The sequence below is a fragment of the Cydia pomonella genome, chromosome 24 (assembly GCF_033807575.1).
Source record: "Cydia pomonella isolate Wapato2018A chromosome 24, ilCydPomo1, whole genome shotgun sequence".
NCBI classification, from domain to species: domain Eukaryota; kingdom Metazoa; phylum Arthropoda; class Insecta; order Lepidoptera; family Tortricidae; genus Cydia; species Cydia pomonella.
The window spans coordinates 10,431,767-10,443,057 of record NC_084726.1 but is presented as its reverse complement, the minus strand read 5'-3'; the positions used below and the strand labels follow the sequence as shown (position 1 = coordinate 10,443,057).

At 39.0% G+C, this 11,291-nt stretch overlaps 1 protein-coding gene across 1 annotated transcript in view; it reads right to left on the bottom strand.

The window, feature by feature from the left end:
- The window catches only part of LOC133531019 (ribosomal protein S6 kinase alpha-4-like), a 126,501-nt gene that overhangs the window by 5,241 nt on the left and 109,969 nt on the right, over nt 1-11,291 (bottom strand). The window contains exons 10-18 of the mRNA XM_061869094.1: nt 10,998-11,110; nt 10,545-10,664; nt 9,534-9,638; nt 9,101-9,268; nt 8,542-8,660; nt 8,254-8,353; nt 4,277-4,379; nt 3,294-3,436; nt 765-953 (exon numbers count right to left, since the gene is read on the bottom strand). Of these exons, the coding sequence (XP_061725078.1) occupies nt 765-953; nt 3,294-3,436; nt 4,277-4,379; nt 8,254-8,353; nt 8,542-8,660; nt 9,101-9,268; nt 9,534-9,638; nt 10,545-10,664; nt 10,998-11,110 (1,160 nt within the window). The remainder of the gene's footprint in view (nt 1-764; nt 954-3,293; nt 3,437-4,276; nt 4,380-8,253; nt 8,354-8,541; nt 8,661-9,100; nt 9,269-9,533; nt 9,639-10,544; nt 10,665-10,997; nt 11,111-11,291) is intronic.

The following is an 11,291-nucleotide window of genomic DNA, read 5'->3' as shown; positions in this document are numbered from 1 at the left end:
ACCTTACAAAAAAACCGCAGCTAAATAACACTTGACTCTACTCATGTTGTGTTCCTGCCGGTGAGTGAGGTTACCAGAACTCGATAAGGGTACGGAGTGTTAGGGTCGGCAACGCGCATGTAACTCCTCTGGAGTTGCAGGCGTACATAGGCTACGGAGACTGCTTACCATCAGGCGGGCCGTATGCTAGTTAGTCCATGCTCAAACGTCGTCCTTCACTAACGCTCGTTCAATCAAATCAACTAAACTTGCCTCATCAGCTTAGAATAAATTTAAAAATGGAAAAATTACTGTCTTGGTTGAGACTTGAACTAACCTAACCTAAAACAGTAATTTACAGTACATATGGGGCTACTTTATAGCACTAGTGCGAGAAGTAGCATATTACGTTACTGTGTCGAACATTTAAAGGGCCATATGTACTGTAAAACGTTGTACGATACATGTGCGAATAGGTAATTCGCAACTCGTGTCGATTTAAAACACTCCCTTCGGTCGTGTTTTAATTTATCGCCACTCGTTTCGAATTTCCTATTTTTCGCACTTGTATCGTAATGTACTATTTTCCATTTTTAACACAATCAGTGCCAGCGCGTGCTACGCGCTACGAGCGTAGCCGATAACATGGGAAAATGCGTATGTAGCGAAAAGCGACTACGGACTGAGCGCCCGCCTGGCGGGTTGCTGGCAGTGAATGCGTTAAATTAATTCTAAGCTTAATAGCATCGCTCGCAGACGTTTCTGCTTGTTAAAAATGAATTTACCTCATCGGTATCCTCATTATTGAGTTGTTCTACCACGGGCGTATCCAAAGTGTTAGCTTTGATGAGCTCCACGTCGTTGTCGATGGAGTCGCGGTCGCGGCGCGGCGCGGGCGCGGCGGCCGCCGACTCGGACGACGCGCGCTGCTTGGTCTTGCTGCGGCGCTTGTACAGCTCGGCTTTGGTCATGTCCTGGGGAATATTCATTAATAAATAAATCCATCCTATTGGAAGCATTAGAACAAATTAAATTATTTTCAGAAAATATTTTAATTTGTTTTTATTTCAAGTAGAAACACTACTGCATAAATTATAAACAGAAAATAAATGTCATATACTAAGAAAAAGTGACCAAGGCGTCCATTGCCCCAGGCTGGAATCGAACCAGCGTCCTCTGCTATCGCGGCAGGTGCCTGAGCCACTCGGCCCCCGGGGTCACGGCAGCATTGATCGAATTTTTCAAGTATATGCATTTCTTACTGAAGGCTTACGGCGCCCCCTCGCCATCTCTAAGGTAGAACAGTATGGTTCATACCTTCTGGCTGGATCAACTCAGGTGATACCGAGCTAGTGAGAGAGATGGAGAGTAAATAAATAAATCATCATCAACGTGAATAAGATTTGTCAATATCCTGCGGCCCCACACTATATGTCCCCCTTATTCGTAAACGTGTACTAAAGTTACGATGCCGCTAATCATCGTTTATCCCTTACCGACGTATTGTTATGATGGAAAGGCACAAACGATGATTACCGGCATCGTAACTTTAGTACACGTTTATGAATAAGGGGGTGTGTATCTTTAGATATTTAAATAAAAGTAAACAAACAATTTGTATATTTTCGGGTAGTTATAATATTTATTGGTTAACCAACCAAAATCAAAACCGCCTGGAACTGTCACCGAACCTACTTTTATTTGATTATATAATGTTTTCATCTACCCTCAACGTAGATTTTGTTTACTTTTATTTAAATACTTAAAGATACAGAGTATAAGTTATGCCTGTCACGTGGCAGTCGGATTCGGTTTAAAATATAGCATGAAACAGTAACATACAGCCATAGATAAAGTTAATTAAAAACTAGGTAACATTTATTAAGAGGAGAAAATTTATTTAACGTACAATTTTACTTATTGTCGGAATATCTGAACAGCAAGCTTGATATTAAAAATTTTAGTTAGTAACGGTACAAATTACAAGAAAACATTTTAAATACTTAAATTTAAGCAATGAGTAATAATTGGGAGAATCAACTTTTTAGCGTCACTCGTTGCCATGGTTACGATTAGTTGTCCAGGGGACAAAAGTTCATTGAAATACTGATTTTATGGTACTTAAATGTATCTAACTTGCGTTTTTGTGGTCGTTATAACCAATGTCCATAATGGGCCCCCTGCTAAGCATGTTAATAGAACGGCATAAAACGTCTCTTCAAACAAACTGTGCCACTGTTGTCCCTTGGACAACGGGACAGGATAACAAAACATAAAAAGTTGATTCACCCAATTATGCTTTTTAATTATTGACTGTATATCAAATAATAATTAGTTATTTTTTTTATTGACATACCATGTAATGCTAATGTTACTTTATTGCGAATAAATGAAACTGAGACTGAAGTTTGCTGAGTTGTCTAAGTAAGGTACGAGATTGAAAAGCTTGGTTTTATCACTATTGTATACAATACTTTTTCTAAGAGTCATCTAAAATCATACTTTTTTTACGAAAGCGACTGCCATCTGACCTTCCAACCCAGAGGATAAACTAGGCCTTGTTGGGATTAGTCCGGTTTCCTCGCGATGTTTTCCTTCACCGAAAAGCGACTGGTAAATATCAAATGATATTTCGTACATAAGTTCCGAAAAACTCATTGGTACGAGCCAGGGTTTGATCCCGTGACCTCCGGATTGCAAGTCGCACGCTCTTACCGCTAGCCTACCAGCGCTTACAGCGCACTACAGCGTATCCAAAAGAATATTATAGTTGAGATGGGAGCCCATACAAAAAAGTACTCAAGCATAGTTTGCTATACGAAATCTTAATTCAACCATTACAGTCGACGACAAGACAAGAGACGCCACTCCAAGCCAGGGACATGCCTGCTCCGGACCAGCCGGCATACCAGGGGACGTAATTTTGTGGGAGTGACATATCCGTTTTTCACAATATTTGCACGCCTGCAGACTGAATGCAGGGATTTATTTTATTTTGTAACACCTCATAAAATTCTATTCTATGCAAATTAATTTTTTGAATCTCTGGGATGGGAGAGGGATAATTATAATCAGGCGGCTATGCAGCTTAAAGCCAATATTGTACATGTACAATAATGAACAGTAGCAAAAATGATTTTGGTAGTATGATTTTTTTTACTATGTATTTTTTTTTTTGTGTTCCTTTTTATGTCCGTTTTTTTTTTCCAAATGTAATGTGTTGTGGCGTTAAATAAATGTATTTTCTTCTATATTGGAAGATAGGTCGAGTAGAAATAAGAGTAAACAAGTCTCTCATTCGTGTGTGTACTCACGGCGAGCTTGAAGCTGCCCTGGTCGTCGAGCACGCCGAGCGCGGCGAGCACGTCCTCGGGCGCGGGCCGGCGCTGCGGCTCGCGGCTCAGCAGCGCCGCCACCAGGCGCTTGCTGTCGCTCGAGATACCGTCCCATACTGGACCTGGAATCATATCATATATTCATTGTTACTAACTAAATGATAACATTGGAATAACAACAATGGTTAATAGAAGCGGGCGTTGCTTTGACTCGGTCCGTCGACATCTCCTGAGGATGCCTCGTAGATGCGAAACACGTGTCGAGTTTTGTATTTTCCGTGGTGGTTATATTTATTTGCTTATTTATTTTTGGGATGGGAGGGTGGTAACATTAATTGCATGTATAAATACGCAAGCAAGTATAACGGGTTAGCACTGATTGACTAGCACGTTATCTTTTCGCGGAAGGTATTAGCTAGATAGATATTAATTAGCATCCAGGTACCACTTCAGAAAATGCCTTACTTTCCATCCCTCGGCAAAAATGTACTAAATGTTTCTTAAATTGATCGTACTACGGTAGTACGGTATTTTAGTAGCATATTATGGACTTATAATTATTTAATACGAAGGATTTGGCCCCGCCCCAGCATGTTATTGAACTCTTTCTTTCTTCTCTCGTTTTCTATTCAATCCGTTATCATGTAAACAAACATATACATCATATTTCACTTTTAATACTTTAATATAATAAAGCATAATTTATAACCATCAAGATCGTATTATCTATTCTCCTCCTCAACTAACTAGCCCACAAAACAATCATAATTCATAAACCTTGACTACTTGATGGAAAAAAGATTTTTCTAACGAACATCAGGGTGCGTAACCAAAATTCCGGTAATTTACGCTTCGTAACGAAATACAACTGTCTCTGTATGGATAGAGATTACCGTATCGTTCGCTTGGCATCTTGTCTAGACACCCTGAACTTATATATATACTAAATGTAGAATACTCACCATCCATGGAAAAGCTGCCTTGTCGGATGCGGTCCATGTAGGAAGTGATGGGCTCTTTCTTGGAAGCCGGCTGGAAAGGCGCCTTGCCGCATAACATGCAGTACTGTAAGATAATTGTACATAAGCATTATGAAATTGACTCATTTATGTTTTTGAGTCCCATGAACGGGATGACGTGTCTGCAATGCAGTGGCGTAGCTAGGCGTGGGCGAAGTCCACACGGATGGCAACCCTTTTTATTCAAAAAAAAAAAAATCAAAAATCAAAACGTTTATTCTGTAAATAGGCTTAAGCTAGCACTTTCACATGTCATCTTATAACTATATATATATTCTATTTTAACATAAATGCATCCTTATCTTCTAAGAATTCCTTAAAAGTATAATAAGCTTTTTGTAAAAGCTGTCGTTTCACAATTGACTTGAATTTATTCATTGACAATTTCGTTAAGTTAAATGGTAACTTATTATAAAAGCGCACACTGTTCCCCATAAACGACATATTATTTACTCTATTTAAACGGAATCTTGGAATCACCAATTTATTTTTATTTCTAGTATTATAATTGTGTATGTCACTATTCAATTTAAACATTTCAATATTTTTTCTTACATACATTATATTTTCGTAAATATATTGGGAAGCAACAGTGAGAATATTGATTTCTTTAAATTTCTCTTTAAGAGACACTCTTGTGCCTATATTATATATGTTACGTACAGCACGTTTCTGTAAAACAAAGATTGAATTAATGTCAGCGGCTTTGCCCCATAATAAAATGCCGTAAGACATGACGCTATGGAAATATCCAAAATACACCAGCCGTGCTGTCTCAACATCTGTAAGTTGACGGATCCTTTTAACTGCGTATGCTGCTGAACTTAGTCTACTTGCCAGTGTAGAAATGTGCGTTCCCCACTGTAATTTTGAATCCAAGGATAAGCCTAGAAAAACAGCTTCATCTTCAAAATCTAATATTTCGTCTTTTAAAACAACCTGTGCGTCACTCGTGTGCTGGACATTAGGTAAAGAAAATCTAACACATTTCGTTTTCTTGGCATTGAGAAGTAAATTATTAGTAGTAAACCAATCAACTACAGAGGACAATACATCATTTATTTCACTTAAATCACTCTGTTTCCTTTTTACTTTAAATATAATAGATGTGTCATCAGCAAAGAGAACCAACTTATGCTTTTCATTAACTATATAAGGCAAATCATTAATATAAACGAGAAACAAGAATGGGCCAAGAATAGATCCTTGGGGGACGCCCATTGAAGTAATAGACCCCGACGACTTAGTTTTATTTATGTCTACTTTCTGAATTCTGTTTATAAGATAGGACCAGATGAGATCAAGAGCCTTGCACTTCACGCTATAGTGGTTTAACTTGCGAATAAGAGTGTCATGATCAACACAGTCGAAGGCCTTCGACAGATCGCAAAACACGCCTATTGCATCTAGTTGTTGTTCCCATGCTTCAAATATGTGTTTGATTAAGGTGGTGCCTGCATCTGTCGTTGACCTGCCCCGTGTAAATCCAAACTGATCTTTATAGAATAGTTTATTAACGTTAAAATGTGATAGCAATTGATCCAGAATGATTCTTTCAAAGATTTTACTTATTGCCGGTAGAATAGACACGGGCCTAAAATTTGTAGGGTCTTTTTTTGATCCGGATTTAAATAATGGAACGACTCGAATGTGCTTCATTAGATCGGGAAAAACTCCCGTATCAACACAAGTATTGAAAATCATGGCCAAGTGAGGTGCCATAGCATCCACTATCGATTGCAATACTTTTACCGATAGGCCCCAAATATCTTCAGTCTTTTTTAAATTTAATGTCCTAAACGCTTTTACGACTGTTTGCGATGTAACATATTTAAAGCAGAAACTCGTTGGGCATTCCGGCACATTGGCTTTTAGCACATTTTCGGCCATAGAAGAGGACGAGTTAAGCGATCTAGTCGTTTCAATGGGGATATTTGTGAAGAAACGTTCAAATTCATTTGCGACGTCTACATCTGATTTTACTAATTTATCACCTACTTTTAGGGTAAAATTATGATCACGTGATTTTGCTTTAGCAGTCTCACTACTAATAATTCTCCACACGGTTTTGACTTTGTCGTTTGAGTCTTTTATTCTGCGTGCAAAATATTTGGATTTAGCCATAGCGCATATTTTTTTAAATAATTTACTATATGATTTAACATATTCATTGAAATTGGTGTCACTATTTACTCTTAATGCATATAGTTCATACAGCCTATTTCTAGATTTGTGTATTCCAGGAGTAGCCCACTCATCAAAACTTACCCTATCCTTGCGCTTAACTTTTTTAACTTTGAAACATGCATTAAATTCAGTTTCTATACAGTTAAACAATTTAGAATAATACAAATTAGGGTCCTCTATACATGGTTCAAGTAATTGAAGTTGAGATTTTATGTTATTATTAAAAGTTACCAACCTCTTTTCTGTGACCGGTCTGTAAAAAATCTCTAGGGGTATTTCTTCCACCTTACTATTGAAACATGCTAGTTGACCAAAGTGATCAGAGCCCAACTTGTTAAAAACCAGCTTATCGATCGGGTCCTTCGTGCAAAAGATATTGTCTATGCAGGTTGCAGTGGTGTCCGTAACTCTCGTGGGTTCACAAAAAAGATTTACTAAGTTGTAGGACTTAAATAAATGTATTATACTGGACGATGTGCTGGTTACTTCTAATAGATTTATATTAAAATCCCCACAAACTACAATACATTTTTGGCTGTTAAAAACTTTATTTAGGGCTTCCTCCATTATTGACTCGAATAGAGTGAAGTCCGCAGACGGCGGCCTATATACACAAATTATTATAAATTGATCTAGTTCTGCACAAGACAACTCAATTGTTTTCTCGACCGACAAGCGAACTACATCTTTCCGTTCTTTACATTTAAGATTTTTATTTATAATTATAAGAGATCCCCCACGAATACATTTCTGTCTAGAAAAATAGCTCACAACAGTGTGATTTTTAAAATTAAACATAATTTCGTGGCTTTTGAGCCAGTGTTCCGTAACACAAAGGACATGTACATTACAATTGTCAATAAATAAATCCACCTCCAGTTCCTTACTAGCTAGCCCCTGAATATTTTGATGAGCAACATTAATTGTCGACTTATTATTTTTATTAATTACTGAGCTACCGGGCTCCGGCGGAAGCGGGCGGCTGCCTGGTCTATTATCTTCGGAAACACATTGAAAGGGGCCTCGCAAATGCGACTTCTCCCATGACTACATGGTTAGATATAGTTTTATATTATTAATTGTCTAAATATTATTTAGGTAGTTTTAATTACTGCGCTAGGAATTTATATTAAAATGTTCAAATCATCATTAAATAACACATTTTAAAGTTTCGAGTACCATAGAATAGAATAGAAAAGAATATAGTTTTGTCTAAAATACGGTTTAGATTTGATTCTTTGTATTGGTGGTGGGATGTTATTCCAGCACTCTGTCGCTCGGTACTTATAAGTTCCGATAAAAGATCTTGTTTTCGAATCGGATCATTTTAAATTCGATCGTAGTAATTCAATTTTGATAGTAACAAAGCCACATTTATGCAGTCCAAAGCCCGCGAAAAATCCAGTAGCACCATAACAGTATCCTGAGCAAGATCTCGGGCTTCCAGAAGTTCACCGACGACATCGTGCAAGGCAGTGGATGTACTGCGTTTCTTTCTGAACCCAGACTGAAAATACATTTTGCGGTAACTGATTGTCAAATATTGACGTTTGACACTTTAGTGACCGCAATGTTAAACGGCGACGTTTTTTTCTTAGACTTGACTTCTCTATTAGAACCAATTCTTTTTAGTGACAAGGAGCCACATGTCGCGATTCAGTCACCACTGAATCGCTGTAAAGAGTCGCCAGGTGCTATCTCCCATAAAATGTGATGCAAATGATTGTACTCACGAAGATAACGCCGAGGCTCCACATGTCGCAGCTGGCGCTGTAGCCCGGCGCCGCGCCCGAGCGCGCTCGCGCCACCACCTCCGGCGCCGCGTACGGCAGGCTGGGGGGGGGGGGACATTATCTATATTATACGACTATTTTACACAGATTGACCTTATATACTTCGATAGAAAACGTCCATAACTCAGAAACGAATATCTGTAATAAACACATAAATAAATACCCTTCCTAGTATACGAATCCGGGATCCGGCACCTCTTGCAGTTTAAAATGTAGATTAATATTCACCTGAAACACGGCGTCATCATGCGAGAGCGCTCCTCGCACTCGGGCGTGCGGCGCGCGAACCCGAAGTCCACCACCTTCACCTTGGCCTCGTGCAGACGACACGTCGTCAGCATTATGTTCTGGAAACATAAACTTACTTAATACATTTATATACACCTTGGCGAGTTCCCAATCTCCAATAACATCCTCTAGTATAAAACCGTAGCACTTTTTTAAATCATAAGACGGTTGCCAAGCAATATGAACAGCAAACTTAAGGTTTTTCTCCGCTAGCAGTCGGCGCGCCACTCGCTCGCTGATGCCGCTCGGCCCGATATGGGCGAGCAGTGCACCGCCTGTCGCTAGCCCTGTCACTATGTATGTGGGTACAGTACAGTTACCTCGGGTTTAAGGTCGCGGTGCACAGCCCGCCGCCGCTGCATGTGCCTGACCGCGCACGCGAGCTGCGCTAGCAGTCGGCGCGCCACTCGCTCGCCGATGCCGCTCGGCCCGATATGGGCGAGCAGTGCACCGCCTGTCGCTAGCCCTGTCACTATGTGTGTGGGTACAGTACAGTTACCTCGGGTTTAAGGTCGCGGTGCACAGCCCGCCGCCGCTGCATGTGCCTGACCGCGCACGCGAGCTGCGCTAGCAGTCGGCGCGCCACTCGCTCGCCGATGCCGCTCGGCCCGATATGGGCGAGCAGTTCACCGCCTGTCGCTAGCTCTGTTACTATGTACGTGAATGCCTGTGGGAAACAATTATTCCAATTAATTTTTTTTTTACCATATACTGATATTTTATTTCATAACCCTTTGGATCGTTTTCCAACTCGCTGCAACTTATTGAAATTAGTAGGATAATTGAAAACGACGCGAGCGCAAATCGCCAGTGTGATAAAGCTCTGAGAGTTGACGGGTTAATTCTTGTATCGTATATCAAAATATATTTATTTTTAACACAATAGTAACATAAATAGTAAACTAATAATAATAGTAATAGTGTAAACTTACTGAATCCTGTACGACTTCGTGAAGCGTTATAATGTAGGGGCAGTCTTGGCATGCTTTTAGTAGTTCGATTTCCTGTTTGATGTCTTTCTTCTGAGTTGAAATTATCTGAAATAATAGTCAAATTATAACTCTTTTTTCCATGCGTTTGTCCCAGCTTTTAGTCACAGCTCATGAGAGCCATCGAAAATTATAGAGACCGTGCGTGTATTATCAGCAGAGACCGGAATTGAAATAACTTCTCATTTATCGACTTCCGATATACATTATATCAATAGGTACAATATAAAATACATGATAAAGAAAATTAAAAATAGAGGTCTTATCGCTAAAGAACGAACTCTTTCAGATAACTTTTGAGTAGTTGAAAATGTGAAATAGAGAATTTAATAGTAAAAATTTCACATTTAATTACTTCAGTTCAGTGTTGTTTTTTTTTTTTCAATTTCAACTCTGAGTCTATTTTAGTGCTAACAAGTGTTCCATTGCTTCCTGTATAAAATAAACACATAGTAATATTTTTTCCATATTATCTGGTTTTAAATTACTTCTTTTACAGTCAAATATCGAGTAACTATTAACTTTTTAATGTTGTGTTCTATATTATATCGATATATGTATATCTGTAGGGCTAAGATGGTCGGCTCGTTATTATTTGATTTGATTATTAATGAATATCTGTTTTTTTTTTTTTTTATATATGTTTTGTATTTGTATAGTCTAATTATTCGGTGTATTGGCATATGCTGTAATGCCGTGTAAATATTTGAAAAAAAAAAAAATTGTCACATGCATTCTAACAAGTATGTAAGCGCGAAAGTGACGGGCATAGTGACAAGTGATAAAAATGGAACCATGCTGCCACCGCAGAAGTCAATAAATGTGAATAAGACAATACAAAAACCTAAGAGACAAAATGCCAACTATGTTTGTATGGAGAGTCATCCACTATTGTCTTCAATGAATCTGTGAGAAACATGTCCCAAGGGTGCAATCGTATCTTCTACAAGTTACCTTGACAGCATATTCTTTCCCGGTGTCGCGATGTATACATTTCCGGCACACGGAGTAGGTCCCGTCGCCTAGCAACGGCGTGCTTAGGTCCACGGCGTATTTTTGGAAGAACGGAGAGTCCTGCAATGAATACGAACCATCGTTATGATCAATCCCCAAAATGGGAATATTGCAGGTGTATTCCCATTCAGTTCCTAACTCTACAAGCCCTAACTTAACAAACTCTACACTTTAGTCAAAAAGGTAGCTGGGGTGTTTCGCTACCGTCACATGGGAGAATAATGAATTTTGATTTGTAGAGTTAGAAGCTTGACTCTACATGAGATCTGATAACTTTTTGACAATGCGAGCCATATGATCTCGTCTTGGCAACAATTTACATGTTTTTTTTTATTTGTATTAAGGGGGGTTCTACTGTACTTGAAACTTTTAAGAAATAATTACATTAGCTACCTTGGCAATCCATCCTTTGAGTTTGTCGTGCTTCTGTCCCGTAGCCTGCATCCATATCTGGTCTGATATCACGTTTTCAGAGAATAGGATGCTTGGAGCTACGTAGGAATATCCTGGAAGGAAAGTGCCGATTAATAAAAAAAACAACGTATGTGTGAGACGTCTTTGGTAAATAATAAGCGGACGGTATTAAAGCAATACAAAATTCATAAAGGACAGTCAAAGTCTGACAATCGTACACACTGCATAAAATGCCTTTTAGTAAACGCTCACGAAGCCGTCTTGAAGTATGGA